At 28.4% G+C, this 19,845-nt stretch overlaps 2 protein-coding genes across 2 annotated transcripts; one reads left to right on the top strand and one right to left on the bottom strand.

The window, feature by feature from the left end:
- Window positions 1-2,838: 2,838 nt before the first annotated feature.
- LOC106387720 (glutamate decarboxylase 1) lies at window positions 2,839-13,533 on the top strand. The gene is made up of 9 exons (XM_048742234.1): window positions 2,839-2,996; window positions 3,083-3,287; window positions 6,576-6,750; window positions 7,531-7,556; window positions 7,634-7,848; window positions 7,946-8,199; window positions 8,729-8,781; window positions 8,884-9,059; window positions 13,059-13,533. The coding sequence occupies exons 1-9, from the start codon at window positions 2,911-2,913 to the stop codon at window positions 13,375-13,377; spliced, it is 1,509 nt and encodes a 502-aa protein (XP_048598191.1). The 5' UTR covers window positions 2,839-2,910; the 3' UTR covers window positions 13,378-13,533.
- Window positions 13,534-13,859: 326 nt separating this feature from the next.
- On the bottom strand, window positions 13,860-14,432 carry LOC106388253. The gene has a single exon (XM_013828282.3). The coding sequence runs from the start codon at window positions 14,430-14,432 to the stop codon at window positions 13,860-13,862; it is 573 nt and encodes a 190-aa protein (XP_013683736.2).
- Window positions 14,433-19,845: the final 5,413 nt, after the last annotated feature.

Below are 19,845 nucleotides of genomic sequence, written 5' to 3'. Positions count from 1 at the left end.
ACTTCACTATAAATGCTAAAAGTCTTATATATTAAAACAGAAGTCACAACATTGATTCATGTGTGATTTAAAAAAAAATAAACTTAATGGACCTATTCATAGAAAGTCATATTATATTTAATCTCTAATCTTATCATTTAAATTTTGGGTCTACCAAAATTTTTTATTGGGCTTACAAAAATTGGATTTAAACAATAGATGATCCATTAGATTTATAGATAATATAAATTAAATATATATAATTTAATGTTGTAATACTATACCTTCATATGTTAAATATTTAAATATTTGTCGATGTTAACTTTTAAAATTAAAAAAAAAATTAGATAACAAAAATCATATTATCTAACAATGATTAATCTTTACTACCTTAAACCAATAAAAACAAATTTTAAACTATATAGTTTATTTTAAAAATTAAACACAAACTAAATATTTAATTATTTATTCGATAATTTAAATCTATGAAGCGAAAAGTTTAATTTTTTAAAAACTTTCTAAATTTGTAAAATGTTACAATATCTTTGAATATGACAATAAAACAATATTTTGCTAACATTTATATATATAGTTACGATTTTAATAATGAAATCATAATCCAAATATATATATATATATAGAAGAAGATATAAATACATGTGAAAGTTTGAAACAATCTATTCAATGAAAAAAAAAATATACCGTAAACTTATTATGTTTTAAAAATTGATAGACACATATTTATATACAAATACATGTGAAAGTTTGAAACAATCTATTCAATGAAAAAATATATTGTAAACTTATTATGTTTTAAAAATTGAAAGACACACATATCTTATAACATATACCAATTTAGAATTAAAAATAAAATATTTTTATAAAAATAAATAAAAACAAAAATACGTTCGGTTGCGCGGATCGAGATCTAGTTAGGTTTTAAAAATGATGAAAGTGTTTTTTTTTTAAATGATGATAGTGTTGTTATCTTTTATCTAGCAAAATAATAGTTTTCAATTTATAAGAAACATGGGCTACTTTCAAATTATAAAATACTTTCAGAATACTAATCAAATCTTCCTAAAAATAATGCTTAGGCTAGATAACCTTCTTTTTTTTTTGGACAACAGGCTATATAACCTAAATTTTTGTTTTACTAAGACTTTCCACTCACCCAGAAAAAAAAAAAATCAAATGTTAGTCCTACAAATTTTCGAAACCTCAAAATGTCTGGGCCAAGTTAAATTGCTAAGAACCTTATTTCAACACACATATTCATTCATTAACTTCTAATCAAAGGTAGTTGGGGTCATTATGGTAAGCTCAGCAGACAACCCTGTTTCGCCAACCTATCCGCTACACTGTTTCTCTCAAGCGAGATCCAGCCAAAAGAAATGAATTCAAAAGAAGATGCAATAGCATCAATGTCAGCAACAATGCCATAAAGCTTTGCAAAGGAGCAGTCAGAGTTAATCGCTTTGATAAGCTGAGAGGAGTCCGATTCACATCGGATCCTTGGATGGCCAAAGTCTCTGCATGTTAAGATTTCTGTCATGAGGGCTAGTCCTTCCGCCACAAGAGGAGAACTTACAAACCTTGTGAAAGAAGAGAAGGAAGTAGCTCTGATCTGCTCTACGATAATCCAGCCTAAGCCTGCGACTTTCTCTGCCCCGTTCCAAGCTGCATCAGTCCTTACGAGTAAGGATTTAGTTTGAGATATCTATGTAGTCGGTACGCACCAGTTGGTTGTTATGTTTTCTGTTTGACTTGAAGCCCATTCCGAGGCTACTGCAACTGCCATAGTAATATGTTTTACATGTTCTTGAATGTAGGTTATTCCTGATTCAACTTACAACTTGGTATACTGTATATACGATATAGCATACTATGAATTGTATGAGTTCATTTTAAATATGCTTTCAGCCAAAGGAATACACAACTGACAAAAAAAACTAACGATATATAATGAAGTGCACTTTCTTTGTTTTTGCCGACTAAATTTTGATTTAAACTCTTGTAAACATAGAGCGCACTTTCTTTTGCTTATTGTTTTCTTTTTAAGATGAAGAACTATGAAATATATGACGCTGCATTAGGCTGACTCAATAATAGAGGCGAATCAAATAACATCACCTTTACAGTTAGTTCTTAGTTGGATAGTAATCATATCATAGATCGGTAAACAATATTACTACAAACATCAACCATGCACTACGCAGGATCTTATGTAGTAAATGATGAAATATGATAAATTAATCATATACCGTGTTGGCCAATACGCGTCATCTTCCGCGTTCCATCAATGTAAAAAAGTAACCAACGTTTGGTCTAAATACATGGACCAACCAATTCATGAGAAAGCATCTACTTAATAGTATAGATAGTCACAATTTAACAATGAATGTATTGTATTCCCAAAAGAATAAAAATGACTCTTTTCCTCGGATCCCATTCATCAATGACTTAGCAAGCATTGAATATTTAATATTTTCATCGTGTTTCTAAAAAAAATTCTTAAGAATTACTGGTAAGGAAACAAAATAATCAAATCTTGTTTTAACTTTTATAGAATCCATATGCTTTTCATGCGTTTTCCGCCTACATGATTCTAATTTTGATTTCGAAACACAAATCGAACTCAAAACAAAATTTCTCAAACTAGATATTGGGTGTACCAGTGAAAACGAAATTTCAGGCACTGTTCTGTTAATTCAAACAAAGTATAGGCCCTTGGAAGAAATTTTAGAAAAAGGAAACTTCCAAAAGTTTGTTAATTTCATAATACCCATGTAACCCACATGGTTAGTTGGTTACCATACAGTATCATTTTTGTTATTAATATAAAAAACCCATTAGGTGTTGTTCATTTCATTCCATTCATCACTTTCTCTCTTATCATCATCTGTTGTTATTCTCTCTCTCATCGCCGTGATGGTGCTCTCTCACGCCGTATCGGATTCGGACGTCTCCGTCCACTCCACATTCGCATCACGCTATGTCCGAACTTCACTTCCTAGGTAACATATAAAACAATTCTGATCATGTTATATATATATATATATATGTATGATCTTGACTATAATGAAAACGTAAATATCATCAGGTTCAAGATGCCCGAAAACTCGATTCCGAAAGAAGCAGCATATCAGATCATAAACGACGAGCTGATGCTTGACGGCAATCCAAGGCTAAACTTGGCCTCCTTCGTAACGACGTGGATGGAGCCTGAGTGTGATAAACTCATCATGTCCTCCATCAACAAGAACTACGTCGACATGGACGAGTACCCTGTCACCACCGAGCTCCAGGTATTGATTTGATCATATAATATACATGTCACGTCATGATCGTTTCAAAATCGAGGTTTAAACATAATTATGTCTCGATTTATATATGGAGAGAAATGATTATAGGATCTTGGGAGGTTTTATTTTTCAAACGACTTTTTGATATTATGTGGGGAGATATTATGGTATGTTTTGATTGATGTTTTGGATCTGTTCACACCATAATTAATGATTAGTATTTTTCATAAGATGCACTGTTATTAAATCTTGTTCTTATATGTATACCAACCACATGTTGACATATTTCATGAAAAAAAATATGATGACATTTTTTATGGCTGTGATTATCAAATTTGGGACTATATTTTATTATTAACACTTCATCTTGGAAATACTAGCCATTTGTGTTAGGTAGTTGTGTTACTTTGAGGGTTTTCTTTTAATCTAAGATCTTGAATCGATATTTGATGCTAGTATTATAAGTTTGTAGCTGTATTAAGATGCTTAATTATTGAATATTGGTTCTAAATGTATACATATGCACCAACTATCTTGACTTTTTCTATGACCGTGTTTCATCAACTTTGGATTAATTTGGACTAAAGTAGTAACTAGTGGGAATAATGGCACCACTTTATTTCCGCAAATGCCAGCATTGTGTTCCTACTAATATTTAAATTGGCAGCCGGACAAAAAAATAAAGTTTAGTGTTATTTTCTGAACGGGCCATCACTGAAATACAAATTAGTTGATAGAAAACTGAAATCAATACTATTAAAACAGAAGCAATTTTTATCTACTTACAAATAGTCTAGGTTGGACAATTATATTTAATTACATTTTCTATTATTCTACTCATATCTAATTTAATTGTTAAATATACATTATACCTAAAATTAAGGAACTAACTAACTAATCTATTATTTTTTAAACTAATGAATTTAATTTATATTAATTCAAAATTCAAATAACTAATCAATTATGTTTTAGTTATTAATGTAATAAATAATTATATATATATATATATATTCATTCGTATATATACAACTATATATTAATCCAAATGCAAAAAAAAAAAAATTGTTCAAAACCCTCACCAAATACATAAAAATATAATTCTTATAGTAGAGTACTAAAATATATATAAATACATATTATAAAATAAATATTAACAGTAATTATATGATGAAACATGTTACTATTGATAGTTTTATGAATATATTTTTTATGGATTACTCAAACAGACATAAAATATATATATCAAATATATACTAATTGAACAAATATATTAACACAAATATATCATAAAACATTACATTAACATAAATCGAAGCCAGAGAGTAAGAGTCAATATTTTAATTGTTTAAAAATAAAATTATATATATAAATTATAAAAAAATTAAGAACTAAATATATTAAAAATATATATCAAAATTAAAATAATAAATATTTACATTTCTAATGCGAATAATGAAATTAAATTTTAAATTTAAAATAAGCCATAGACAAAATATCAAAAAGTATCTAATAATATGTGAATAACAAAAGCAAACTAACTAAATAAACAATTGTATTTTGTTGCAAACGTAAATCATTAATTTGTAATAGACGTATACATATTATTGATGCATCCACTCAAATATTAATCCATTATCAATACTATTAAAACAGAAGCAATTTTTATCTACTTACAAATAGTCTAGGTTGGACAATTATATTTAATTACATTTTCTATTATTCTACTCATATCTAATTTAATTGTTAAATATACATTATACCTAAAATTAAGGAACTAACTAACTAATCTATTATTTTTTAAACTAATGAATTTAATTTATATTAATTCAAAATTCAAATAACTAATCAATTATGTTTTAGTTATTAATGTAATAAATAATTATATATATATATATATATATTCATTCGTATATATACAACTATATATTAATCCAAATGCAAAAAAAAAAAATTGTTCAAAACCCTCACCAAATACATAAAAATATAATTCTTATAGTAGAGTACTAAAATATATATAAATACATATTATAAAATAAATATTAACAGTAATTATATGATGAAACATGTTACTATTGATAGTTTTATGAATATATTTTTTATGGATTACTCAAACAGACATAAAATATATATATCAAATATATACTAATTGAACAAATATATTAACACAAATATATCATAAAACATTACATTAACATAAATCGAAGCCAGAGAGTAAGAGTCAATATTTTAATTGTTTAAAAATAAAATTATATATATAAATTATAAAAAAATTAAGAACTAAATATATTAAAAATATATATCAAAATTAAAATAATAAATATTTACATTTCTAATGCGAATAATGAAATTAAATTTTAAATTTAAAATAAGCCATAGACAAAACATCAAAAAGTATCTAATAATATGTGAATAACAAAAGCAAACTAACTAAATAAACAATTGTATTTTGTTGCAAACGTAAATCATTAATTTGTAATAGACGTATACATATTATTGATGCATCCACTCAAATATTAATCCATTAACAAGATGGAATTTTAGTTGGACTAAAATTGTATTAAAATTAGAATATCAATTTCATAATATATTCTCTATTCATCTGAACGTTCATGAATATATATTACAATACTCTAAATATAATATTAAATCAAACCTGATTACATATTGAGTCATCTATCAGTTCAACCGATAACCAGATCTCGGGTTTTAGCGGTTGTTACGGGTTTTATAGAATTTTTAAATAACAGTTTTTTTTTGAAAACTAAAATGAATTACATATGAACCACCGAATTTGGCAATTTAACTGCGGGTCGGATCGAGTTAGGTTTCAAAACATTGAATATAATGTTTCATTTGTAATATCTAAGTGTAGATACAATTAAAATACAAATTTATATCAAATAAATTTGGAATGTTTCGAAAATAATCCCGCGCTTTGAAAGCGCGGGTCAAAATCTAGTTGTTCTTACAAATGGTTCGTGTTTTAAATTAATAATCTAAAGCCTATGACATAAAAAAATGTCTACGACATAGAAGATAGTAGGGTCAATTACCTGACCGTAATTATTTACATTATCAGATTAACACGATCTCATGTTCGTCAATAGAAAATTTATAATTATCATGACTGGTTGATCTCCACCACCTAAGTTTGAGTGTGTACTATACATGTCACGTTGCAATTCACTGAAATTATTATAGTTAAGCATCAATCTCGATGACAATAAGTCATTAGTCAAGTGGGTTTTCACTAATTAATCTATCTTTATTGTTTAAATATTTTAAAAACAGAACCGATGTGTGAACATGATTGCACATCTATTCAATGCTCCGCTAGGAGAGACAGAGACAGCCGTCGGAGTAGGGACCGTCGGATCATCTGAGGCCATAATGTTGGCCGGTTTGGCCTTCAAGCGTAAATGGCAGAACAAGCGTAAAGCTGAAGGCAAACCTTTTGATAAACCCAATATTGTCACCGGAGAATCACTGATGTGGAAGACTCCTACTCATGGAAGATTAATGGAACTGTCTGCAATGGATTCTCCTCTTCGAAGACGTGGGATGCGGTTAGACCTAGAGAACCACCTAAAGCTTGGGCCTCAACAGTTTGGTACAAGGGAGCTGTCCCAAAACAAGCTTTCAACATGTGGCTAGCCACTTTAAACAGGCTCCCAACAATGGGCCGGTTGGTTTCTTGGGGTTTGAATATTAACCCATCCTGTGATCTATGCAATTTTTCAGTCGAAACAAGAGATCACATTTTCTTGAGTTGCAGGTTTTCACTCCATCTGTGGGCTGAAGTGTTCTCACGGCTGTCTCCACGACAAGCACCATTCATCACATGGGCTGAACTCCTCTCATGGTGCAGATTTCGCAGCCCATCAGCTACGCCTACTCTCAAGAAACTGGTTGCCCAAGTGCTCATCTACCACCTTTGGAGACAAAGGAACAGTGCTCTCCACAACAATACACATCTACTTCAGGCTGAAACTTTCAGATTAATAGACAGAGATGTGAGAAACACAATAACTGCAAGGCGCAAGAGGCGCAAATTCACCAACATCATGGCACTTTGGATCAGATGACCTGGTCATATCCAATAGCCAAAAATCTACTACCTTTCTTGTTTTTTATCTAATTTTTGCCAAGAAAGATGTATGTAAAAGCCTTTTATTTTGTAAAAGACAAAAGTTTCATTTTTAATGATATTTACAGTTTAGCAAAAAAAAAAAAAAAAAAAAAAAAAATATTGTCACCGGAGCCAATGTTCAAGTAATTAACGATCGCTAATTATAATTAAATTCGTACTTGTGATCAATATATTTTACAATAATGAATCAAAATGTTAGGTGTGCTGGGAGAAATTCGCTAGGTACTTTGAGGTTGAGCTTAAGGAAGTGAAACTAAGTGAAGGATATTATGTGATGGACCCGGAGAAAGCTGTTGAGATGGTCGATGAGAACACTATATGTGTTGCGGCCATTCTTGGTTCCACTCTTAATGGAGAGTTTGAAGATGTCAAACTCTTGAACGATCTCTTGGTCATAAAGAACAAAGAAACCGGGTAAATTAATATTGGTTTTCATACTAATGGATTGTATAAACCAATCCATGTGGATCATTCAACTAAAAATATGCGTCCATTTGCATGCTTTTAATAGATGGGACACACCAATCCATGTGGATGCAGCAAGTGGAGGATTCATAGCACCATTTTTGTATCCAGAATTGGAATGGGACTTTAGATTGCCGTTGGTGAAGAGTATAAATGTGAGTGGTCACAAGTATGGGCTTGTGTACGCAGGTATTGGTTGGGTAGTCTGGAGAAACAAAGAGGATTTGCCTGAGGAACTCATCTTTCATATCAATTATCTTGGTGCTGACCAACCCACATTTACACTCAATTTCTCCAAAGGTATATTGTATACATTCATTTTAATTATTTTTTCTTGCTAGTCATATTTTTTTTTTCAATTTTTACTCGCCATGATTTTAACAGACTAACATCAAGGTGATGGAAATTCACTTAAGCACGTCGTATTTGTTTCATTTTCATCACTTTTTTTGTTAATTTTCGTAAAGTAAAAGTAGTACATGATCATCATCAAAGTGATGGAGCTTGCCATTGAGGTCAAACTTTTTTCCATTTAAATAGGGAACATCATTTTTAATTTCCAGTACATGTTCTACTTTGAATAATGCATGGGTAGTATATGAACACATCAAAGTAGTGGAGGTACAGTTGTTTCCATTTTAAAATAGGGGAAAACGTAACTTAGACGTTGTTGTCGTATTCTCACTTAGGTTAAAGTTATAAAATTCTGGACATTTTCTTGATTGTAGCTTATTCCTGATTCAACGTACTTATTTACTCTCAATTTTTCTTTCTTTATTAAATTTCAATTCGTTTTATTTAATTTATATTCTTTGCTCAATAAACGCAGGTTCGAGTCAAGTCATAGCTCAATACTACCAACTTATCCGACTGGGCCACGAGGTGAGCCGGTCCTCAATTATTTAAAATGTTGTATTATTTGTATATCTAGATAAGAGTTAGAAAATAGTCAAAATACTTAGTAGTTGAAATTGTATTAAACAGGGCTATAGAAATGTGATGGAGAACTGCAGAGAGAATATGGTCGTGTTAAGGGAAGGACTTGAGAAGACAGGAAGGTTCAATATTGTATCAAAGGATGAGGGAGTGCCACTTGTCGCTTTCTCATTGAAAGATAGCAGTTCTCACACTGAGTTCGAGATCTCCGACATGCTTCGCAGGTAAAGATTTCAGAAACTCTTTGTTATCATCTAGAAGCTTTCATTGTGTTGATTCATGCATTTAAGGGTAAATAAGTAACTAGACCTTATTGATATTTACAAGATTATATATACATAAAATTGTATCGATGTATAGAAAAGCTAGGGTAATTGTCTAATTATTGTGGCGGCTTACAATCCAATTCCCTTATATATATTTAATTATTTACTAGATCTGGACCCGCCCGACCGGGCGGGTGTATTTTTCTGTTTACGTAATGCAATTAAAAATTTTCACACCTTATATAATGTATCAAATTTTTATACAAATGATGGCAAAAATACATCACATAATACAAATATTGCTGTAACATAATTTGATCACACCGTGGCATTTCTAATGTTTTACCTGTTATTTATCTTAGATCATCACTTAATCATCCTGATCTACTTTACTAAAATTCAAAAAAAATACAAAGAGTAGAACTAACTGTTTGATCAGCTAAAACCATTTCTAATGTTTCATCAGCGTAAGGTGGGTTTTGTATCCATGAGTGAATCAGTTTTACTTGAACATGCCACACTTCCTTAAAGGGTTTAAGATCGCTGATCAAATGAAATCCCTTATATATTAATTGAGGAACATTTGAAAAGATGTAACCTCAATTTTGTATTAATTAAAAGAGGCCCCAATGCATAGGTGGCATTCAATTAGGTAGTCAATTACATTCAATTGAAAAATAAGTAGGTCCACATTCGATTTTTATATATTGTTAGATACATAAGTTGGTCAAACTATATGATATAATGATATGATATGATATTTTTTTTCCTTAAATAAAACCTACGGAATTACCATAAATGACTAATATATATATGACAATTAATGAGTTTAATAATAAAGATTTGATAACAATGTATATCTCCTCCATCATTTTTTGTTTAATATTATATTATTAAAATAAATTAAACAATCAAATTAGCTATAAAAATAAAATTTAGATTTTTTCGTATATGTTATATTTTGAATTTTTAAAAACGACAATAAATGACTAAAACTATTAAAATTATTATGTTAAAAATTAATGATCAATGGTTTAACATTTTTATTATAAGAAAATACACATGATTTTAAAACCATATGAGTAAAAAATATCATTTAATAATAAAATAAATATATATATATATTAAACACTATATACCATAAGATTACATAAATATTTTAATATTAAAACTTTCAATGAATTTTCAAGAACATTTATAAATTATAAACTTATTAAAGATTTCAGATTGAAAATTTTGTTATCGATGATTTAAATATTTTGTTATAAAACGATATGAACGATCATAGAACCGTATGATTATAAATTCTTATTTAATAAATAACTATACAAAATATACTATTCCTAGAAAAATAGGTTGGTCCATCTTAACTTATATTACACTTTTTATTAAACTAACTATCGAATTGATAAATAACGTACCAAAAAATGTTTTGCACTTTCCTTAAATAAAAGCTACGAAATTACCTAATATGATTAACGTATATGTGAAAATTAATTATAATGAATAATAAATATTTGATAACAATTTTTGTATCTTAGTTCTTTTTTTAATTTTATATTATTAAAATATATTTAAAAATCACATTAAATATATAATAAAAACATTTATAATTTTTCTTATATGTTATATTTTGAATTTTTCAAAACGTCTATAAATTATTAGAAATTTGAAAATCCCCACTCTGAAAATTTTGTGATCAATAGATTATTTTTTTGTCATAATAAGTTACAAATGATCATAAAATTGTATTAATATGAACTTTTATTTAATATTATAAGAAGATACACATTATTTTAAAACCATATGAGTAAAAAATATCATTTAATAATAAAACATATATATTGTATATATATATATATATAGATTATACTATATACCATAAGATTACATAAATATTTTAATATTAAAACTTTCAATGAATTTTCAAAAACATTTATAAATTATAAACTTATTAAAGATTTCACATTGAAAATTTTGTTATCGATGATTTAAATATTCAGTTATAAAATGATATGAATGATCATAGGACTGTATGATTATAAATTATCATTTAATAAATGACTATATAAAATATACTATTCTTAGAAAAATAGGTTGGTCCATCTTGACTTACATTATATTTTTTATTAAACTAACTATCGAATTGATAAATAATCTACCAAAATTTTTTTTTGCACTTTTCTTAATTAGAAGCTACGAAATTACCTAATATGATTAACGTACATATGAAAATTAATTATTATGAATAATAAATATTTGATAACAATTTTGGTATCTTAGTTCTTTTTTTTTTAATTTTATATTATTGAAAGATATTAAAAATCACATTAAATATATAATAAAAACATTTATATTTTTTCTTATATGTTATATTTGAATTTTTCAAATCGTCTATATATTATTAGAAATTTGAATATTCCCACTCTGAAAATTTTGTGATCAATAGATTATTTTTTTGTTATAATAAGTTACAAATGATCATAAAATATAACGCATATGAATTTTTATTTAATAAATATTCAAACTAAATAATATATATATATATATATATATATATAAACACTAATGATTTAAAGCAACAAGATTGGCTGATCTATTTAGTCGTCCAGTTGAAATCTTTTAAAAGTATGTGAAAGACTAAAGTCAAAGTAAATATTGATTTAGAATAGTAGTTATATTTTACTAACCAAATACCGAAAAAAACCGAACCGAACCGAAACCAACCCGGTATCCGGATTGAACACCAGTAATCCAAATGAAGCCAAACTATTGTTTCATTCTCTAAAATATAATAAAAATAATAACTTAATTTCGCGCAAGGCGCGGGTCTTATCCTAGTCTTTTGTTAGCAGACATGATTTTTTTGTGAGGTAAGTCGTAAAAGAATGTGTAGAATGAGTTTGTACTCGGATAGAATATATAGTAGAGAGACAATACCCTAGTTGAGAATAAATATCTTTGCTTATTTTGCAAGGCATATTAGGTGAAATAAATGAAAATAATATTTTGTTGATTATGTTTTTTGTTTTTGAAATTATGGTAAAATCTTAATGGTTATGATTTGAAATAGGAAATGATAAGATTTTATGCTTGTTCCGCAAGTGTGTGGGTCAATTTTTTTGAAGGCAATACAAAACGCTAAAGTTGAGGAAATATCTTAACCACCCTCGTAAGGCATCTCTTGTTTGCATTAGTATGCAGAATATGTTGTTGAAATTCGAATATTATGTTTATTGTTTAGTAGTTATGGATCAAATTATATATATATATATTCCTTGTTCCGAAATTGAAGGGGAAATCTTATTTAGAAACAAATTAGTAAATTCTGCAAATATTTCTATTTTTTTTTCCGAAGATTGTTAGGGAAAAAGATTTTCAATTCAAAAATATTAGATTTTAATAAGATAGATAATGATTATTAATTATTTGGACATATGGAAGTCAGTGGAATATTTCAATATAATAAAGTGGTTACAAATATGCTACAGACACCACCGTGAAATTAAGTGAACTGAAATTGTTCAACTCGTGTGAGAATCATTGTTAATTTTTCATAGTTTAATTACTTATATAATTTGATGTTCGTGCAGGTTACGTAAGCTAAGGATGAGATTTATATAATAAGCAATGTTAGGGTGTCGATATTGCAGGGGAATTATTTATGTTTGTTCATTTATTTAAAAATATGTAGTTTGTTTGAGTTTATTAATAATATGTTTCCTTTTTTTGTGGTTAGTTTGAGTTATTTTAGGAAAACAATGAATAAGTGGAAAAGACAATCATTTTTAATGTAAAACTAATTTAATTCTCAATGGCATTTGACTGTAAATATTAAGTAACTTTTAGGGTTATTCTATAAGTGTACTTCTGTTTTAATAAAGTAGATGATGAAGATGTAGTTTTTTTTTGGGTCAAACATAAAGATGTAGTTAATATATATATTTTATAATGTAGATACGGATGGATAGTGCCTGCATATACAATGCCTCCAAACGCACAACACATAACTGTTCTTCGAGTAGTCATCAGAGAAGATTTTTCAAGAACACTCGCAGAGAGACTTGTGATCGATATTGAGAAAGTAATGCGTGAGCTCGATGAGCTTCCTTCACGAATAATCCACAAGATTTCGCTAGGAGAGGAGAAGAGTGAAGTTAATGGTGATAACTTGATGGTGACGGTGAAGAAAAGCGATATGGAGAAGCAGAGAGAGGTCATCAACGGCTGGAAGAAGTTTGTTTCCGACAGGAAGAAGACAAATGGTATCTGTTAATTGAATATTAATGAATATGCTTGGACTGCTTTATTTAATAATGCGTTTGCATTGATTCGGAGATTTGAAGTTGTCTTTTCCTTTGTTGTTGTTGAACTAAGTTTTATTTGATGCTTGTCATATCTTTTGATATTATTGCAACATATTATGAACAAATTTCTGTGTGTTTTGTTACTTGTTCTTCAACCGTTGCATATAAGATTAGTAAATCTAGTGTCTTAATTGATCTTTATCCCGTAAGTTCGTAAGAGAACATAAAAAAAATTGGGTAATAGCTTTTTATTATGATAAAAATTTAGTACCATCTAATTTATAAAATTAATAAGTAAACTCTAAATTTAAATTGTATAGGGAAAAAATCAAAGTAAAGTTAAAATCCAAAGACGGTTTCTCAAAACAAACACAAAATTTTAAAACAAAGAAAAAAAAACTAAAACTCCCTAGGACATCAACACTTGAATAATTCTAACAAATAACTAAAATCACTGAGCCGGTGAAGGAGCCTGTGAAGGGGGCAGTAAAGGAGCATGTAAAGGAGCCTGTGAAGGAGCATGTAATGGAGCCTGTGAAGGAGCATGTAAAGGAGCCTGTGAAGAAGGAGCATGTGAAGGAGGAGGTGAAGTAGATCCAACAACGGTGGAGCAATGTAGCTTGACATAGCCGGTCAAGAAGGGGTCATGGAAAGATCCAAAGACGGTCTTCTCACAATCTTTGTTCATCTTCTTGATCGCTGCGCAACATTCCGATCCAATCACGGCTTTCCTGGTGAAGAAAGTCTCAGTGATATCATCAAAACATGTACCTACCTCCTTCTTGTCGGACAAGCATCTGGTGACTTCCTGTGGCAGATGGAACGGAGTTGGTCGGAAGTGGCTTGCAGGGAAGGCTTTTCCGGAGCCACGGAACGGCCAATGTGGCTTGGGGTGAAAGCGAGGTACGTGCCGCGACCGGAAGAGCTCTTGGTTAGTTGATGACTCTAGTTCTGTTGCTGTGACTTTGGATGTGACACAGCTTAAGAAGAGGATCATAGCAAGAACAAGTGTGACATTCTTCATTGTTTTTACTTTTTGAAGCTTTGAGTTTGCGAAACGAGAAGAAAAGTTTTAATGGTTATTGAGTGGTAAGGCGTTAGGGTTTATATAATAAATAGAATATCCATCTACATGCGGTGTTATGAATTTCTAGTAATGATTATCGGACTACGAAAAATATTATTTATTTTGATAAATATATGGACTGGTATATATATATTAAAAGTATCACTATCTTAAGAAATAGCAAATATTTTTATGTATCCATGGTACCTTATTTTCTTTAAATTAAGAGTGTTTTAGTATATTTAAATAAGCTTGTATAAGGATTTTGATAAATACAAGAAAGATTTTAATTATTCGCTAAGTAATTTTTTTGAATATTCTAATACTATGATAATCATGTGTTTGGTCTATATAACTCTAACTAAATTGGTAAGGATTTCGATAAATACAAGAAAGATTTTTATGACTTTGGGCCATCGTTAGCTTTCCCCAAAACGTCGAAGGGTATATCACTATCAATTTTTTTCTATTTTGATTTAATTTTTTTTTCATGTGTTAACTTAATGTATTTTCTCAAATATAATTCAAAGATTTTTTTTTTTTTTTGGTCAAAATGTTAAGATTTATAACCAGTTTTCAATTTTACAGAGTTGTGGAAACCACTTATTACAAGAAAAGAAAGAAACAGCAACATTAGACAGGAGAGAGTGAGAAAGAAAAGAAGATTTGCAGCAGGGAAGGGGCTGGTGGAGGGCGTGAAAACGGTGGAATGATGGAGAGAAGTCGATCGCGAATCATCCTGTCAACCCGGGACACAGAAGCCTGAATTGGTGATGCATCCATACAGTAACATCAATAAATAATATTTTCTCTATTTAAATTGTACAACATTATTATCTTATATATTAAATTGTACAACATTATTATCCTATTGGTGAGAGCATAAACCATGATAACAGTGCACAACATTAATAAGTAAAAGCACTGATATTATTATCTTATATATTAAAACAAAAGTCACAATCTTAATTTATATGTGTTTTTTTTTAAAATGGACCTAATGTACATATTTCTAAAAAGTCATGTTACATTTAATCTTTAATTTTATCATTTAAATTTTAGATCTACCAATTTTTTTTATTGGGCTATCAATAATTAAACTTAAACAATAGATGATCCACTGGATTTATATATAGCATAAACTAAATAGATATAATTTAATATTGTAATATTATACCTTCATATGTTAATTATTTAAATATTTATCGATGTTAACTTTTAAAATTATAAAGATATTTTAAAATAACAAAAATCATATTATCTAACAATGATTAATCTTTACTACCTTAAACCAATGAAAACAAAATTTTAATTATATAATCTATTCTATTATTTGCGAAGTAAATTTTTGCAATGAAGCTCTCACGTTGAAAGTTAGAGTGGTTAATATCGTTTATACCCTTAATGAATAAAATGTATAAATAAATTAAAAAATAAATACAAAATTTTAATTGATTTTGATTAGATAATTGATTATTATTAAGAATAGTAAGAATTATCCAAAATCTGAAAATATAATTTAAAAAAGAGATAACTTCTGTATATATTGTATTGTTATCTGAAAAAGTCTTTAAGCAAAAAGTTAAAAATATAAATTCTATAACTAAATATTAATTAAATAAAATTATTAATTATATAATTAAAAATAGAATATTGACTTATCTAAAATCTAAAAATATAATTTCAAAAAATAATTTCTATATATATATATTGTATTGTTATCTGAAAAAGTATTTTAGCAAAACGTTAAAAACATAAATTATGTAATTAAATATCAATCAAACAATTTTTTTTTAATTATATAATTTAAAACTATTATTTGCAAAGTAAATAATACTTTTTACTCTTTAATATTATTGAATGTGTTAATTATTTTTAATACATAGTAGATAAAATTAAAAAAACATACATTACGATATGGACGTTATATTATCATCAAAACAATTTTTACCATATGTACCTCATCCTCTGATAATTTATAAAGTAGCAACGAATCTATGAGTTCAGCAAATTCGCAATTACCTACTTCAGAATTTTAAGTATATAAACAGTCAACAGTAGTGTGTTGAATATTATATTTATATAATTTAAAAACCTTTACAAATTTTTATTTTTAATCATACACCAAAATTTTTATGAAAATAAATATCCATTCAGGTTCTCAACCACTTCAAATACCACAAACGCCAAAAAAATTTAATCAAGTGCACGAAAATTATAATATATTTAAAACTACAATAAATACATTAGTTAATGAAAAAACCTTTTTAAAAAATATTATGGATGCATACATAAATATTAAGAGAAATGTATAAAAGGAAATAAAAGTAACAATAACTTGAAGAACAAAATGTATAAGACTGAGAATATTTATGATTTGTGGTCTAAGATATATTCAACTTATTGTCACAAAAAACTTAATAAAAAATACATACTTTGTTTTAAGAACATTAAAAATCACGTTAAAATTTTTAACATTTTAAGAAAAATTATGAATCAATAATATTAATATAAAATTTTATCCGAAAAACTCCGCACTAAATGCATAAACAAAAAACAAACAAACCCTAAACCCTATAATCCTAAACATTATTCTAAACCAAACATTAAACCCAACCTAAACCAAACGCTAAACCATTCCTACTACCTAAACCCTAAATCCTACCTAATCCTAAACCTTACCTAAACCTAGACCTTAACCTTATCTAACCCTAAACCCTACATAAACCTAACCCTCATCCCTAAACCCTAAACCTACTTAACCCGAAACATAAACCCTACCTAACTTTAAACCCTATTTAACCCTAAACCCTACCTAACCCTAAACCCTTCCTAATCCTAAAACCCTACCTAAAATCTAACCCTAAACCCTACCTAACCCTAAACCCTACTAACCCTAAACACTACCTAACCCTAACCCTACTAACCCTACCTAACCTAAAACCTTCCTAACCCTAAACCCTTTCTAGCCCTAAACCCTACCTAACCCTAAACCCTACTAAGCCTAAACCCTACCTAACCCTAAACCCTACCTAATTCTAAACCCTACCTAACCCTAAACCCTACCTACCCTAATCCCTTTCTAACCCTAAACCCTACCTAACCATAAACCCCTTCTAACCCTAAACCCTACCTAACCCTAAACCCTTTCTAGCCCTAAATCCTACTAACACTAAACCCTTTCTAACCCTAAACCATGATAATCCTAAACCCTACCTAATTCTAAACTCTACCTAACGCTAACCCTACATAACCCTAAACCCTACTAACCCTAAACCCTACCTAACCTAAACCCTACCTAACCCTAAAACCTTTCTAATCCTAAACCCTTTCTAACCCTAAACCCTACCTAACCCTAAACCCTGCCTACCCTAAACCCTTTCTAACCCTAAACCCTACCTAACCCTATACCCTTTCTAACCCTAAACCTGACCTAACCCTAAACCCTGCCTAACCCTAAACCCTACCTAACCCTAAACCATTTCTACCCTAAACCCTACCTAACCCTACATAACCCTAAACCCTACCTAACCCTAAACCCTACTAACCCTAATGTTACCTAACCCTAAACCCTACCTAACCCTAAACCCTACCTAGCCCTAAACCCTACCTAACCCTAAAGCCTACTAACCTTAAACCCTACCTAACCCTAAACCCTACCTACCCTAAACCCTTTCTAACCCTAAGCCCTTCCTAACCCTAAATACTCTGCCTAACCCTAAATACCCTACCTAACTCTAAACCCTACCTAACCCTAAACCCTGCCTAAACCTAACCCTAAAACCCTATCTAAACCTAACCATAAATCCCATCTAACGCTAAAACTCTACCAACCCTGAACACTAAAAAATAATCTCAAAACTTAAAGCTAAAAAAAACCTAAACATTACCGCTATGTAATTTGTTGTTGTGATATTCAAATAACAAATTACATAGCAGATTTTAAATCTTGCATCCATTATTTTAATTGCTAAAATATTTTGAAAGTTGTATCTTATGAATAAAAAAAGTAAATTATATTTTAATATCGTTAAATTTTGTTAAATAGAATGAAAAACTATTATCATAAATAAATAAAGAATTTTGATGAAATTTGAAAATTTTCGAATCAATAACAATTAATTAGTAATATTTCAAAAACCTTTAAACTATTATAGCAGTAGAATCTCAAAAAAAAAAAATTTAAAGTTCTCAAACATTTATTTGCCAATAACCATCCTTAAATCTTTGCTCATTCACAAAAAATAATATTCTTTACATAAATTGGAAACAAGTTTTGTTTTTTGACTAGAGACCAAAGTTTAAATTATACCACTAAAATATTTTAATATTTAATTGTTCAGAAATAACAAGTTAACTAGATTTTGACCCGCGCTTTTAAAGCGCGGGTTTATTTATTTATTTTTCTCAATTGAAAAATATTTAGTAAATGTCATATTTTTATATATTTGTGTTTTATTTTATAAAAGACTTCAACTTCTTATCTTTATTTATCGTATTTCATTTTAAATGACTATTTATGTTTAAAAATTAAACTTTATTTCTTTAATAAATTAAGTTGGTATAACTCTGATAAATTAATTTTATTATGTGGTTAATATTTTAATAAAAAAAATTATATACTTTTAATAAAGATTTATACTTTTTAATGAAAAAATTCAATTTTTTATGAATTCTTAAATTATATTAAGAAAAGAAAAAAAATAATAATTAAGAATAGTTGAAAAAAAATTATTTGAACTTGGACTCAATGGCCCAAAAGAAAAAAAATGTGAGAATTGGATGTGATTTCTTAATCAGCCCAAATGGCCCAAGAGAGATCTGATGTGGGCTGGATCCGAAAAAAATGAACCAATATAAATTTGTTATTAATATTACTTGATTGCTTTTAATGAAACATGCAATGTTATTAAAGAAAATGGCAGACTAAGGTAAAAAGGACAATAGAATCCTGCTTTAATAGTATAGATGTTTTTAAAACAATAACCATCCTTAAATCTTTGCTCATTCAAAAAAATAATATTCTTTACATAAATTGGAAACAAGTTTTGTTTTTTGACTAGAGACCCAAATTTAAATTATACCACTAAAATATTTTAATATTTAATTGTTCAGAAATATATATATTTATATATTCGAGAGTAGACAATGCATAGATGATACTAAATTGATCGCAAGAATTCTTTTTAGAAAACACAATATAACTAGTATAGTATACAAAAAACTTTTCGAAAATTTATGAAAATGTTTAAGCCCGCATCGCGGGCAATACACCTAGTTTATTTTAAAAATTAAACAAAAACTAAATGTTTAATTATTTATTGATAATATAAATCTGTGAAGCAAAAATTTTGATTTTTTAAAAACTTTC

The sequence above is a fragment of the Brassica napus genome, chromosome A10 (genome assembly GCF_020379485.1).
Source record: "Brassica napus cultivar Da-Ae chromosome A10, Da-Ae, whole genome shotgun sequence".
In the NCBI taxonomy this organism is placed as follows: domain Eukaryota; kingdom Viridiplantae; phylum Streptophyta; class Magnoliopsida; order Brassicales; family Brassicaceae; genus Brassica; species Brassica napus.
Note: the sequence above shows the minus strand (reverse complement) of the source record. Positions and strands in the feature narration are given on the sequence as shown.